The following is a 16,586-nucleotide window of genomic DNA, read 5'->3' as shown; positions in this document are numbered from 1 at the left end:
TTCTACACAGCCATGCAGCACTAAAATTGTTAAAGTATCAATATCGTTAGTTCAATATCCTCCCTCATCTTAGGTGTCTGCAATATATAGTCTGTACTCTGGTGGGATCCTTCTTCTTCTTTCCTTCCTTCATCTACATTTTCAACTTAAATTCTGTTTTCTCAGAGAGAAAACAGAATTTTCTGTTTTCTAACGCTAAATCCTGAGACTAGGTTACATACTTCAAGTCCCATGGATGGCAATACTCACAACACTTGGTTGTGAATGAGTTTAATGCCTGTTCGAATGACTGTAAGCTGTCAGGGCAGGAAAAGCATCTGTCCCTTTCCCCACTTTTCACAGTGGTTGGCACATATTTGGCCTTCCATTAATATTTGGTAATTAATTAAACTGTACAACTCAGATTTCAAGCAAATATACTATGAATATTAGTAAAATAATTTATCTATAGTAGTGTTGAGGCAGGAGGTAGATGGGCCCCCCCCTAGGGTAAGCAATTGGAGTTTGTCCCCTGTGGATACTCCAAGATGAGAATAGCATGACAAATCGAGAGAAGAGGCTGGGCCCTGCCCAGATAGAAGATAAGAGACCATATATTTCTCACTCTCGAAGTCAAGGAGACCTTCCCGACCAGAAGCTCCTTGGATGTCAAAAGGGGAGTTATGCCAAGCTACCCATAGGTCTCTTCGGTGGAATCCATCTTGGCTGAGAGATGCGTGCACACACGGAAGGATCCTGAGATATACCAAATATGGACTCTGAGCCAGGCAAATCAAAATGATTGGCCAAAGGAAACCTGGAAGAAATGCCCATAAAAGCGATTTAAACTACCACAAGGGCGCAACCCTCTCTCTGTGTCCGCCCATGTGTCTATCCACACGTACTGTACTCTTTTTTCTCCTAATAAACACTTCACTTGTTTCACTACTTTCCGTTTTTGTGGGAATTCTTTTCTGCAAAGCCAAAGGGCCAGGGCCTTGTCACTGACCACTGGTCTAGTGGCTAGAATTCGGTGCTCTCACTGCCATGACCCAATCTTAATCTCTGGCCAGGATCAGAAACCCTGCTTCTAGTCGCTGCAGACCGAGGCCAACCAAGATCAGTGTTGTATAAATATGGAAAAATGTGATGCAATGTATTAATTATCTAAGAGAGGTCAATGCTATAAAAAGTACCTTATTTCTAGCCATTGGATCAATGCCCAAAAATGTTCAAAAGATGCTCTTTGGAGTTCATAATTCATATATAGACAATGGAAACCAATCAATGATTTCATATTTTAAGTACAGATTCAGAGTATACTTTGTATTCTTAAAGAAATTGAGATTGCCCAAAATTCTTTAGAAATTCGTAACTAGACTTTAAGACTTCTACCAAAAATGCCCTTCCCATAAGTAGTATGCTACTATAGTAAAATAAATACTGGTTATGTGTCAAAATTCATACGACTGAAGACTCCATCCCAATTTCAAAATTACAAGGTTTACATATGTCTAAATGACCGTGCAGCAAGAGTTTAGGCTCAGAATCCCTGTTCTTCTTAAAGTTGTATATTCTGACAACAGGATTTTTAGGTAGTCACATTTCACAGTACATTTTAACTCTGTAAAATTTTCCCTCTGCTGAACTTTTAAACTTGCATTTTCTTTAAAGGATTAGTTTTTTCTAGTTTATGTCTATCTTAACACACACATAAAGTTAATTACTAAATTTATACAGTAATAACTTCTAACCTTTGTTAGAAGTATGGAAGAGATGATCCAATAAAGATCACTTAAAATACACCTATTTAAAAATAAACTTATTTTTCGAATCCATTACAATGTTCTCAACAAATGCAGCAGGATAACTGTTCTTAATAGAAATGGTAAAACCATACCAGATTAATGATTCCAAAAAATCTGATAATATATGCAGTAGCATTACTGGGAAATTAATGTAAGGACCAGGGAAGCCCACCCAGTGAGCCAGCTAGGATTTCTGGGGCCACCTGTGCCATCCAAATCCATTTGAGTCCCTGCTGCAGGTTGGCAGTTGTTACCCAAGTTTAAACACTCATGGGGACATTGCTGGGTCCCAAGGCATGCTGGTACCTCCGGCACAGTGCAAGCCTTTGGTTGGCAGCAGTTTTCAGGGTCAGTACTATGGTGATGTAAGTGAGGTGTCCATGTCACAAAATTTAAGGAGACACTCACTCTCAAGAGTCCTGCAAGTACTATCTCAGCTTCCCAACACAGGGTTCTGAATGGCTTTGCCTGGCCTAGCCCTTCTTTCTTAGTCTCTCCAACCCAAAGTAGGAACTTACCCTACCCTAACTTTCCACCCCAACAGACCTCATTTGATACTCTGCTGGATGAAGGATGGGAGATAATCACCGATTCTGTTAAATTCAAAATCAGACTTTGTGGGATACGAGATTTTTTACTGTAATTTTTGTCTCCTTCCTCCTAAAGTTTACACATGTTAGGCAGCTAGGCCACTGGTTTTCATTTCTTAAAGAGAAGAATGTAAGTGCAGAAAGCAGCGACACAGAGATTTTCTGTGAGACTTCGGATTTCAGAAGTCAAGTTTTCAAGGAAACTGGAAGAACTTGGGTGATTGACAGTGTGGATTTAGGAGGATATGTGTGATGAGTTAAAAGCAAATTTTTTCCTTCACTCTTACCTTCCCATCTAAACTATATAAATATTTTAAGAATGGAAAAACAAAATGAGGATCAAAAGGAAAGGGAAGGGTCCAGGAATAATGGTCGATCCAGAGAAAGAAGCTCAGTTCCTCAGGCTGGATACAGGGGGAATGACAAACCCTAGCCAGGTGCGTGGAAATCATGAGCTTGGAGAACCTGTCACCCACTAACTAGATGAAGCCCTGGGAAAAGGTGACTAAACCGTGAAGTTCCCCAAGCCCCTGTGTTGAGAAGGACGTTAGAATGATTGTCATGTGTTCGAGAGTGACTTCAAAGTAGAAGAGAGGTGAGGGACAGGAAGGGACCCGGTGAATGGGAATGAAGGATGACTCCACATTCCCCGTGATGGTTATTAGAAGAAAGATGTCATGAAGAATCAGCAGGGCTCAGCTCACCTATCACACTTGCCACCAAATCCCCAGAAACTCATATATTAGCTCAGAGAAATAAGGGGGAGTGGGGGGACAAACAAGGAAAAGAGAATTCTGAAAGTGACAGTGACTAAACTTCTACTCTTAGAGAAGTTCAAACTAAAAATTAAGTTCAGTTATAGGAAAATAAAGGAGGTTTTATTTCCTGCATGCCTGAGTTTCTAGTCTGATATTTGTATTAGGTATACAAACCATGTATTTTTCAACTATTGAAGAAGGCATTAAGTTGTAAAGAATCTTGGTTTTGGTTACTTTTTTTAATTCCAGCAACTCCTTCAGGCATTGAGTCTATTTTTGGAAGAAAGCTATTGTCAGCAATCAGGAAAGCAAGCTCAAGCCTGAGAAGCTGTTTTAAGCTATGGTGTAAGAAGAGGCCAGTGCAGAATAGGATTGCTTTCTTACTGTGACTCTGGTCAAAAGCTCATTTAATTTTGGAGCTTAAAAATAAAAATTCATATTGTGAATTTGATATGTACCAATATTGGGACCTGCATTCTATGTCAAGTTTAACAGAGCCAAGTAGCTGGGGATCCAAGCTTCCACCTTCCCTTTCTGAATGAGATTGGTTGACTAATAACTTTATTAACTACGTGGATTTCATCTCTTAATAGTCATGTAAAATTGAGAGGGAAAAATGGACTCAGCAGATAAGGCAAGCTAGAAGGATAATTTCCAAAGTACAAAAAATAGCCCCATTCGGTAATCGGGTATTAGAGGAAAAGCACACTGATCTCTCCTTCTTTGTAGGAACTCTCCCACTACGCTCCTCTGGTTCTCATCTCACCCATCATAGCACTTCTTGGCTAAATTCTCATCTCTGCCTGCCCTTGCCTGGTGCTCAGTGCCAAGCTGAGCCACAATGGAGCCTGAGGCAAAAGGAAAGAAGTGTGCTTCCATATACACATTTTATATATTTTTTGTATTATTTATATATTTTGTATGATTTTTGTATTATTTACCTTGATTATTGAGTCTTTTGGTGCCTCCTTTACACTCTTCACCTGAGGCCTGTGTCTAACTCCCCTCTCCCTAATCCCTGCCCAAAGTCTAACCTCCATATTCTTCCCACTCCACACACCCTTCCTGGGTAACTCTGCCCACAGGCCTTTAATTACCCACATATATTCTGATTACTCAAAACTCTTCATCTGCATTCCTGACCCCGTTACTGAGCTTCAACCTTTAAACTAAACAGGATGACCCACAGGTACAAGAAACTCAAAAGATCCCAAACTGAATTCACGATTTCTCTCAATTTATCGTATGAACAATTAAGTGTACACATAAAGTCAACTCCCAAGTCATATTTATTTTACCTCCCTGTTATGGACTAAATGTTTGTGTCCATCAAAGTTCACATGCTGAAATCCTAACTCTCACTGTGATGGTATTAGGAGGTGGGGCCTTTGTGAGGCTTTTAGGTTATGAGGGTGGAGCCCTCATGAATGGGATTAGTGCTTATAAAAGAGGCTCCAGAGAGCTCTCTCATCCCTTCTGCCACGTGAGGGCACAGCAAAAAGCCATCTATGAATGAGGAAGCAGGCCCTCACCAGATACTAAATCTTCCGGTGCCTCGATCTTGGACTTCCCAGCCTCCAAAAGTATAAGAAATAAATGTTTGTTGTTTAAGCCACCCAGTCTGTGATATTTTTGTTATAGCAGCCCAAACAGACTAAGACACCTCCTATATATTCAAGCTTATCCTCTCTCCTACATGCTCCCTGCCCCTGGTCTCCATGATTTGTCTTCCAGCCTTGCACATCAGTCCCAGAGACCTGGCCTCCCATCTTTCTCGTTGAACCCATCTTCTACACTGAAAGTTAGACTGATTCCTCTCAAGACAAATCTGACCAACTCATACTGATAATTAAAATTCCTCCAGGGTTCGTCCTTTGAAAGAGGACTATATGTTGATATTTCTATCTTCTTCTAAAGAATGTCAGACCTTCTTGGCAGGGTCTATATCATGTTCATTTTTATTCCAGAGTGCTAAGCAGCACAATGCCTGGCCCATTGTAAACAGGCAATAAATGTAGAAACAAAGTAGTGACTAAGATGGTGAAGCTCACCCAGGGAAAAAATAAATGATTACCAAAACCTACATATTACTTACTAGAAGAAAAAAGTTCAGTGATTTATTTTTATTTACTTATTTTAAATAGTCTACTTAAAGAGCTCTGGTACCAGACTGCATGGATTCAGCCTCTAGTTCTACCATTTAGTTGTGGACCCTTAGACAGGTTTCTTAAGCTTCCCTCATCTGTGAATGGAGATAAAATATAACAACTCACCAGGGTGGTTCTGAGGCTAAAAAGAGTTACTTCATAGAAAGCACTTTGAAATATACCTGCAGTCAGCAAATTCTTAATATACATTATGGTTTATTTTTATTTGTATTATTTTACTTTGAGCACCTACTACGTGCCATGTGTTTAAAACAAATTAGCTAAAATTCTCAAAACATGTCAAATAATTGGCTGTCTTTAATTGCCTTTCCTTTTTATTTTCACCCAGGGTAAGTTTTCTGATTTGTAACATTTTCTGCTCTTTAAAAACTGCTAACGGAAAATGAGCACAAAATATTTATGTAATTAAGACAGTTCAACATTTTCAAAAATGGCAAAAATAAACAGCAGTTATAGAACACCTGCTTAAAAGATACTGGAAATAACTGTTTCGTGCTTCATTAACCAGTAAAAACACATTTGCCAGTTTAAATTCCCTACTGAATTCAGAATTTCTAATTATTACTAGAATGGTATTAACTTGGCAAGGAAAGAAATTCCTGGGTAAAAAATTTCAGAATTGCCATTCTTAGGGTACTTCTACAGGCCAAAACAGATGCCTATTTTCTAAAAAGCCTATAAACAAATATTTGTTTATTAAAACTAAATGTGATTTAATTTAATAGACAATTTTAGACTACTTATTTTGCATATTTTATTCACCTTTGAGTGGCATTCAATACAGTGCCTAACATACAGTTGCTTCAAGGACCAAAGTGGAAAGAGAGACAGAGAGGACTCTACCCAAATAAACCCAAGCCACAGCCCCAATGCAGATATGCTAAGAATGATAAAGCAGTAATTATCTGAGTCAAACCAAAACAGAGAATTGTAAAGCCAAAAGCAAAATCATTAGAAAATAAAACAAAATAAACACGAATAAATAAAGCCTTTCTATTTGGTAGTTGGGGAGTTGGTTCAAAACGAGCTCTTTGGCTGCCTTCAGAAATGATGTAAGATTACTGGTCACAAATGTGACCACCACTACAATCTACATTTTCCTTAACTTTAACGTATCTATTTTCTAATCATCTTATTCGTGTTTTTTAAGGAGGCCAGGTAATACACTGGATAGGACACACTAGATTCAGATAACCAGAATTCTAGACACGGCTCCAACACTAAGTAATTTCAATGAGTTTAAGCAAATAATTTAACATTTTCAGCATAGTCAGTAAAATGAGGAAACAGATCAGTATAATGAGGAAACAAATCTGGGTTGTCCATTCACATCATGGTAAAAATCAAATGCAATATGCAAAGGGACTCTGGAAACTGTATATAGCACTATACAATAAAACATGTGATCCTTATGTCTAGTATGTAAGGACTATGTAAAAGAGGGGTCATATTCATTCAACAGATCTTTAGTGAGCACCAAGGGTTCATGAAGCTGGGGACGCAAAGAAGCCAAGAAGTCTAAAGAGAGCTTGGTAGGGTGGCAGGTTAGAGTTTTAAATAGGGTGGCTGGAGAAGCCCTTGCTGAGGTGACAACTGTACAAAGGAAATTATGCAAACTCCAAGTAAGCTAGAAAACCACTGAAAGATTCTGAGCACAGGAATATTAAAAGGATTTCTCCGATGAATTATTATGAAGAGACTCTACCAGGAAAGGGCATAAGCATGGAAACCATTACAAAGCAACTGAAATAATCCAGATGAAAGATAATGATGATGGCTTAGAAAGGTTGGTAGTGGTAGGAGCGGTGAGAAATAATCAGATTCTAGATATATTTGAAGCCAAAAGGATCTTCTACTTAGGTATGGAAGGTGAGAGAAATAACAAAATCAAGGACTCAGTATTTTGCTCTCAGAGAAAGGGTGGATGGACATGACTCCAGGAATAATACATTTTGGAGGTAAGATCATAATTTGGATTTTCAGTATGTGTACACTGAAATGGCGATTAGACATTCAAGTGGAGGTATTCATTAGGCATTTTGTTATAGAGGACTAGAATTTAAGAAAGTGGTCCAGGCAAGAGATATAAATGCAGGAGCCATCTGTCTATACATGGTATTTAAAATGAGGAGACAAAATGTGATCACCAACTTAAGTGAGTCTCTAAAGAAAGAAAGAAAGATCTGAGCCCTGGGCACTCTGATATTTAAGGGTGAGAAGATGAGGAATAACCAACAAATACGCTGAGTGAGAAGGAGATAGCAATAAGGAAAGAAGAACACCAGGGAGTCTAATGTCCTGGAAGTCAAGTGAAAAAAATATTTCAGGAAGAAGAGAGTGACTGCCTATGTCAAGTACTGCTGATACAGGCCACAATTTGCTCTTAATTTAGCAATTTAAAGTTCGTTTTCCCTAAAAGCAAAATTTGAGACAGGGATTTGGGTTCACGTGATTATGGAGTGAGTGTTCTTCAGGAAATACCAATACAAGAGGGGTGAAGCAGGGTAGGAAAAAAAAAAATGCTGAGCAAGCATTTGTCAGTGATAGTGTCTTGTCTTAGTCAAAGCTACAGGGCAAGGATCTGGAGCACAACTGCCCATAGGAGCTGTCCTTACCTTGAGGCAAGCAGGCTGGCTTCTTCTAAGATACTGTCTTTCTTTTTAGTTCTCAGAAGGTTAATTATGCTACGTCTTGCTATGGATTCCTTTGTGTTTCACAGAGGCTTTTGAATCTGTAGATTTACGTCTCTTGTTAAATTTGGGAAGTTTTTAGCTATTATTTCCTTTTGGGGTATTTTTCAGCCTCACCCCGTTTCTTCTCTTCTTGATAGGGGTAGAAGTTCAGTGGTCTCACCACTGACACCACAGAGGGTGACTGGGGTTGTGGGCTGCATTGGTTACCGGCTAGCTAGTGGGTATGAAAGTCCTGACTCCCTACTCTTTCACCCAGCAGAAGGATTGGAGCATCTCATCCTCTCATCATAAGATGGAAGTCTAGGCTCCCACTCGGCCTTTATGAATGCATCAGGATGAGGTCACAATTTTTTTTGTTGTGTTTGGCTAGATTAAAGCAGTTACTGTCGAAAAGTCTTCTGTTGCTAGACTGTTCCTTTCCTGGTATTTTGGCTAGAGAGAGCAGACTTTGTTGAGATCTGTGTACGTGTGTGTGTGTGTGTGTGTGTGTGTGTGTGTGTGCATGTGCGTGTGTGTGTGTGTATCAGTTAGCATTTCTGGTTTTCCAATTTCTTCAGCTCCAAGGCAGAAAAAAGAAAACCCAGGGAACTCATCACTGTGTCATGTTTCAGGTCCATATCCCTAGCTGGCTGGCCTTCTCTTCACTTTTCAGAATCTTCTTATGCTTGTTTTACCTATAAGGCTTTTTAGTTTAGATGAGTGATTATAAAACTCAAGTATGAAAACTTATCAATTCAAAATAAATCATATCTTGTGGTGATACTTTTATTCATGCACAAAGAGAATAATAATGAAAAGGAAAAAAATGCATTCTTTAATTACACTGAGGATAACTTTCAACTCTAGCTCCATATTTCCCCTTGGGAATATTATTTCACTGTTCTTTATTAATCCAGTGTATCACATAGAGTTTTCAAAATGGTTTACATCCAGAGCAATATATCTGCTGTTAGAAATTGAGATTATTTTAACATATATTTAAAGCTTTTATTTTTCCTCTAACACTTGCTCATTATAGAAAATTTGAAATATACAAAAGTGCTAAGAAAACAAATATAATTACTATTAACATTTCATTATTTTTTTCTTTTTTTCTTTGTGAATATGTATATAAGTGTGGTTATGTAAAAGTGCATACAATCATTCTTAAATACAGTGCTGTTTCGTGCCTTGTTCATATAATATAGATTGTAAGTATTTTTTCAGATTCTTAATTATTTCAAAAGTAATTTTAATGGTTGCACAATTTACCACTGAATAGATCGGCCCTAATTTACTTAACCATAACCCAATGGTTGGAATTCAGTAGGTTTTTTCCCCCCGATTTTTCTCTACAAATAATGTTGGGATGATCTTCTTTCTATTTAATTATTTACCTACATTCCTAATTCTTTCCTTAGGATAGTTTACTAGGAGATGAATTACTGGGTGTAAGTGTTTGATAATTTAAAGGTATTATTATGGACTGAACTGTATGTATATCCCCTCAAATTAATTTATTGAAGTCCTAACCCCCAGTAACTTAGAATGTAACTGTATTTGGACAAATTTGGAGACAGCCTTTAAAAAGGTAATTAAAATGAGGTCATCAGAGTGGATCTTATCTGAGATATTGGTGTCATTGTAAGAGGAAATTTGGACAAGTACAGAGTGAAGACCATGTGAAGACACAGAGAAAAGACAGCCAGCTGCAATCCAGAGAGAGGCCTCAGAATAAATCGCCCCTGCTGACACCTTGATCTCAGATTCCTAGCCTCCAGAGCACTGAGAAAATAAACTGTTCTTTAGGCCACCCAGTCTGTGGTACTTCGTTATGGCAGCCCTAGCAAACTAACACAGGTATTAACAAATATTGTCAAAGATATTGCCAAAGATACTGTCAAATTGCTTTTCTAGGAATTTGTGCCAATATATATTTAATAGAGAAAAACACTTCTCACTGTATCTTTGCCAATTACAAAAAATAGGATAATATTGGACTGGCCAAAAAGTTTGTCCGAGTTTTCTGTTAACACGTTATGGAAAAACCCGAATGAACTTTTTGGCCAACCCAAAATACAACACTCAGTTTACAGGCTAACATTATGGAATGAAAATGCTAATTTTTATAAAATAACAATAACAATAATAATAATAGAGAAAGCCTCTCTTTCTAAATAAACAGTTTAATAATCTATAAAGGGGACCTTAGAGAATTTATCTAATTTAATCTAATTTATCTGGATCACATTTAAAATGAGAGAGTTAGACTTGATAATCTTTAAAGGCATTCTAAGTTTGAAAATTATGTGATTCTTTTTTCAGTGTCCTTCAATTGTTCACATCATTATACAGGAACATGACTGATAGTTGATCTATTCCTTGATCTAATTTGGACCACATTAGTGTGCTTCCAGAGACCTCTACTAGAAATGTCATAGTAGAATGCAAAGCTCACAGAGCCGGAGCAAGGAAAACTGAATTTCAAATCCAGATCTGCTAGTAAGTGGCTGTGTTATCATCTCAAGTCATGTTGTTTCTCCGTATTTCTATTTCTTTTTTTACTCAAAAAACTTTGCTGGTTGGTCAGTGACAGAAAGATTAAATATCAGATAAAAACAAATGCACATGAGCACATACCCTCAATTCCTATCCTCAAAGAGTTTATATGTAGGAAAGCAGTGCATAAAAATAAATTAAAATCATTGTATTAAATAGAACATATACACAAGGTACCAAAAGAGCTAATGTTAAATAAGCTAATACTATTAATTAGCTCACTAGTTACTTTGAGAAAATTAATTTTGGAGAAATTAATTTTGGGAAATCAGGTAAAAAGGAAATTGCTTTCCCAAACTTAAAGATTTATACCTCCTAAGACAGCATTTTAAAGTTGCCTTCAAGGTTGTACTTAATCCTCATTTATGGCCTAACAATCCCAGCCCAGTAATCATTTCATGGGCCCAATTAAATAACATTCTAGCAACCAGATCTCAGATTTTTGCACCTATACCTCACCTGGAACTATGAGATGCTCATATTGAATACCTAATGTTCAAATATTCCCCCAAAGCATATTTTATAACAGTTTGTATACATTAGTATACCCTTGTTCAACTGAATTATATTTATAACTTTGAAACTCTTCTGTATCATTGTGTCATTACAAAATGATTTTAAGAGGTTTTTACAGATTTTTAAGAAAATAAATTTTGGCACCAAACTAAATTTATGATTTTAAACTATTTCAATAGATTTTTAAGCATCAAAATTAAACACACTTTTCAGATTATTCAAATATAAAATATTTAAAATAAGAAAAATATCACAGCTGTACTTTACACATATTTAATTATGTTTCTAACTACGTATAAAATCTGGTCTTACAGTGTGTAGAATGAGATAATTTTCAGCATGAACTCATGTATCAGTGGTACTTACAAAGCAGTTCTTATCAGGATTTCTTTTCCAATGTTTCTTGGCTAATTTCTTGGCCAAAGTGGAATGCAGAGTTGCATGAGATTGTGTTCGAGGATTTAAAGCCAGGATACTCTGAAGACAGTATAAACAAAGTATAAGCATGTGTAAATATGTTGGCATTTTAAAAAATCAAATTTTATTTTAAGATTCCCCACACATACCCCAAAGACATATATTAAAAATGTTGTTTTTCCCTTCTACTATTGTAATTCCACAACAAACTTATCTAAAGTAATCATTTACTAGGTGATATCCCAGCTGACTTTATAAAAATATTTATTAATGATAATATGGAGTTCAAAAACATGTGAAATATAACAAATAACTCTTTAAGATAAATTTTATAATTAGTATTCTTACATGAGAATGAAAAGAGAGGCACTTCATTCCAGATTTGATTTAAAGTAGTAATAATACTCTCTACTTTAAGTTTTTAGAGTTTTACCAATTGCTTTCAAACGTATTATTTAATTTAACTTACAAACAGCTACTATTATCCCAAAATCTTGGATGATCAAATAAATTGAGGCTGGTTAAGTAACCTGTTCAAGATCTCACAATTAATATGTGGAAGGGAATGAATCAGAACTCAGTTCTTCTGAGTGTTGGGCTTACATTTGAATTCATCCAAAGATGAAATCTATATATTTTACTGTGACTTTGTGAGGTATAAAGTAGAAGAGAAAACCTTTCTAACCACACATGTAAAGCAGCACCTGAGTAACTGAATAAAAAATGAATTCCAAAGCCCTGTCTTAAGCAATGTTTTAAAACATAACCACTGGGCTTCCCTGGTGGCGCAGTGGTTGTGAGTCTGCCTGTCGATGCAGGGAACACGGGTTCGTGCCCGGGTCTGGGAAGATCCCACATGCCGCGGAGCGGCTAGGTCCGTGAGCCATGGCCGCTGAGCCTGCGCGTCCGGAGCCTGTGCTCCGCAACGGGAGAGGCCACAACAGTGAAAGGCCCACGTACCGCAAAAAAAAAAAAAAAAAAACATAACCACTAGGAGTCTTCCAGAACAATCACATGAAGACCTCTGCAGATCAACTCCCCAGCAGAACAATATAACTGATAAAAATTAGTAAAATTAAGAAGCCTTTGAAATCTCCAGAAATTGTCGTAAAGCCAAAGAGCAAATGAAGGAACATTTATTCAGGAAAAATCTACTGAAACTTGGTAAGAATGGCGAGGGTGTGTGGCATTCGAAGTGCAGTCTGCCCCCAGCCTCCACGTTCCCAGTTCAGCCTGACAGAAATTCTACCTCAGGTGAGTACAGCCAAGAACACAGAGCTCCCTCCGCCCCCAGCCTCTAGCTGAGGCTGTGGTGTCTCCCAGAGAGAGGCAGGACATTAACATTTCTCATCCCCTCTCCCTACTCTACCAGCTATGCAGCAACTAAATGCCAAAAGTGCAGCTGAGAAGTCAGGAGCTCCTTTGCTTCACCCAGCCCCCACTCATAGAGCAGAGGCTCTACTTCAGAAGCAAACATACCAGTAACAATGGGGTTCTGATCACCATCATCTCAGCTCGCTCATGGTTTAGAGTTAGCAAACCAAGAGAAGCAAACTGAGATCAGAGGTTACCGCCTATACCAGGGCCCTGCTCATAAAAGCAGGAGTGTCACTCTGTGAGAAGCAGGCCACTGTAACCACACCTAGATCTGGAGCTGTGGCTCAGAGATTTTTCCCAGAGAAAGAGGCAGGCCATAAGAACAGACGGCTCTCCCCAGAAGAACTGACTTTATTTGAATTAATACATAGGAAGTTCAAGCCTAAGGGTAGTCTCAAAAACAATAAAGATTTTGATGCCAAACAATTAAGACAAAACTGGTAGCTTCATGAGAGCAATAAAGTAAGGCATAAGGCAGACAGTTTACCAGAAAGAAATAGCTAACAGCTCCTGCAGGGCCACAGCAAGCCGCAAAGACTCACCTGAAAGCTACCCCAGCAAAGCGGCCCAAATTTAACTGAATCACACTGTGGAGCAATTTATATGCCAGGGCATTGTCAAAAACAGCAGAGCAATCAACTAGCAATCAATAGAGACTAAGAGCTGGCTGTGATACCAACAGAGGTGGATAGTTTAACAAAGAGATCCAAAGAGAAGACACAGAGTCCCACTAAAACCCCTGTCATCCCAGAGTTACTAGGCACACACCCACGACTTCACCCTACATGAGTGCTATCTGAGGTTCACACCTTGGGGGAAATAGACTTCCCTAAAGTAGTACACCAATCACTAAACAAATATGCAAACAACAACAAGCCCCGATCCCTGGGGTGGGGGAGAAGGAAATTAGTATCCTGAATTGCTATATTATCTGAAATGTTCAGCTTTTAATAAAAAAAAAATTACAAGACATTCAAAGAAGCAGGATTATGTGATCCATGCAAGAAAAAAAGCAGATAACAGAAATTGCCTTTCAGAGGTTCCAGGTATAAGATTTAATAAAAACTTCAAAGCAGCCATTATAAGGAAGGTATAGTAACAATATCTCATCAAACAGAATATTCATACAGAGATAGAAATTATTTTTAAAATTATGGAGATAATAAACTACAATAACTGAAATGAAAAATTTGCTAGAGGGGCTCAGTAGTATATTTTAACTTGCAGAAGAAAGAATCAGCAAATTTTAAGAGAACTCAAGAGAGATTATGCAATCCAACAAACAAAGAGAAAAAATATTTTTTTTAAATTAACAGAGCCTTAAAGATATGTGGTACAAAAAAAAAAAAGATATGTGGTACACCATTAAGTACTCCAAAATATTGTAGCAGGATATCAGGAGAGGAAAGAAAGGAGGAGAAAAAAATATAAGGAGAAAAATGACTAAAATTTTGATTTTAAAAAAAGACAGAAAAAACATTAAAGTATATATCCAATAAGCTCAAGAAATTTGAAGTAGGATAAATGCAAAAAGATCCACACATAGGAACGTTGGTAAAAATGCTAAAAGTCAACACCAAAGAGAAAATCTTGAAAGCAGCAAAAGAAAAATACTCATATGTACAAGGGAACTCCAATAAGTTTAATGGTTGACTTCTCATCAGGAACAATAAATGTCTGAAAGTAGTAGGATAACATTTACAAGGTACTAAAAGAAAAAAAATGTCAACCAAGAATCCTATACTGAAGGCAGAAGAACAAAAAGGAAATAGATTTGAAGTATACTGTAAACCAACTAGACCTAATAGATATCTATAACCACACTCCACCCAACAACAGAATATACATTCTTCTCAAGTGTACACAAAACATTCTCTATGACAGACCAGATGCTAGGCCATAAAACAAGCCTTAATAAATTTTAAAGGATTAAAATCATACAAAGTAGTTCTCCAACCACAATGGAATGGAAACAGATATCAATAACAGAAAGAAATCTGGGAAATTCACAAACAGCTTACATGCACATAGTAAACATTGTGCTGAGAGGAGTCAGTTACAAAATACCACATATTGTATGATTCTATTTATACACAATGTCCAAAATAGGCAAAGCTATAGAGACAGAAAGTAGACTGTGGCTGCCAGGGGCTGGGGGGATTAGGGCAAGTGCAACATTACTGCTAAAGGGTATATGGTTTCTTTGGGGATGATGAAAATTGATTGTGGTGATAGCAGCACAGCTATGAATACACTAAAAGCCTTTGAATTCTACACTTTATACAGGTAAATTGTACAGTATGTGAATTACATCTCAATAAGGCTGTTACCAAATAATAATAATAAACACATATTCTACATTCAGTGGATTTCACTGTATACTGCATTCATTCTAATAAACATCAATTGGGACTTATTTTATTATCCCAGTATAAATGAAGATTACTTTTAATAATTGCTATATATGATATACATAATATTTCTTCAATCTATCAATTTAGATGTCTGTGTTCTGGACAACAAACGAACAATAGAGCTATGAGTTTTAAACTCATAGTGTATTCCTTATGATGAAATAATGCCAAAGCAACCTAGTAATAAGAGCCAACATTAGAAAACATAAGTGGGCTCCCCTGGCGGCACAGTGGTTAAGAATCCACCTGCCAATGCAGGGGACACGGGTTCGAGCCCTGGTCTGGGAAGATCCCACATGCCGTGCAGCAACTACGCTCGTGTGCCACAACTACTGAGTCTGCACTCTAGAGCCCACGAGCCACCACTACTGAGCTCACGTGCCACAACTACTGAAGCCCGTGCACCTAGAGCCCATGCTCCGCAACAAGAGAAGCCACCACAATGAGAAGCCCGCTCACCGCAACTAGAGAAAGCCCACTAGCAGCAGCAAAGACCCAATACAGCCAAAAATAAATAAATTTATTTTAAAAAAAGAAAGAAAACATAAGTAATCTCATTTTTATACAAAAAAAGTTGAAAACACTTCCTTATTATAAAATAGATGCAGTTTTGTTTTAGTTATTCAACCTGAACCATTACTAATCTCACACATTAATTCAAACTGATAAATAAAAAGATGACATTTTTTAAAGGTAGTTATTGTGGCCAACATTTAAAGGAAAAAAAAAAAAACTGGGTAATATGCAAGAAAGATGGCTGTATTTCATTTAGTTTTTACTTCCACAATCCATACTGTGATAAATGATTATGTTTATCTATGTCGGCACAGTAATGTAACTTTGAGAATAAATATTCTGAATGCAATTTATTGGCTGCTTATCACAGTAACTTTTCTTTTACACAGCATAAGTAGAAAGTATAACACAACATGAAATATTGGGTTAACCTTTTGCAAAAAGGCAGTGAGTTGAATTCAATGGATCTTGGCTAAAAATAAATTGGATTGTGGAGAATGGTTACCAAGGATTTGACTTAATAATATCCCAAATGAAAAGTGATATAAAATAAAAATACAAGACACGAGTGGTTGAGAGCTGTTAAAAACAATTTTCCAAAGCAAGACTTTTTAAAACTAAAAGTCAATATCATCAATAACTAAGCAGCTGGCAGAATAATACAGGAGAGTTCTAAATTGTGTTCTTCCTAAGAAATGACCAAAGCCAGGTCCTAAAAGGGTCACAGGGTCCCCTCCCTGGATAAATTGAGCACTATAAGAGGCCCATTAACCCTTTCAGATATAAGGCACACTGCTTATAAAGGGAGATTT

General features: G+C 37.3%; 1 protein-coding gene across 2 annotated transcripts in view; it reads right to left on the bottom strand.

Annotated features, from left to right (window-relative positions):
- Positions 1 to 16,586, bottom strand: part of DPYD (dihydropyrimidine dehydrogenase) — an 810,457-nt gene that overhangs the window by 760,148 nt on the left and 33,723 nt on the right. For both annotated transcript variants that reach the window (XM_019919998.2, XM_073810605.1), the window contains exon 2: positions 11,417 to 11,527. In XM_019919998.2, the coding sequence (XP_019775557.1) occupies positions 11,417 to 11,527 (111 nt within the window). The remainder of the gene's footprint in view (positions 1 to 11,416; positions 11,528 to 16,586) is intronic.

The sequence above is a fragment of the Tursiops truncatus genome, chromosome 1 (assembly GCF_011762595.2).
Source record: "Tursiops truncatus isolate mTurTru1 chromosome 1, mTurTru1.mat.Y, whole genome shotgun sequence".
NCBI classification, from domain to species: domain Eukaryota; kingdom Metazoa; phylum Chordata; class Mammalia; order Artiodactyla; family Delphinidae; genus Tursiops; species Tursiops truncatus.
The sequence above is the reverse complement of the archived record's forward strand: the minus strand, read 5'-3'. Positions and strand labels throughout refer to the sequence as shown.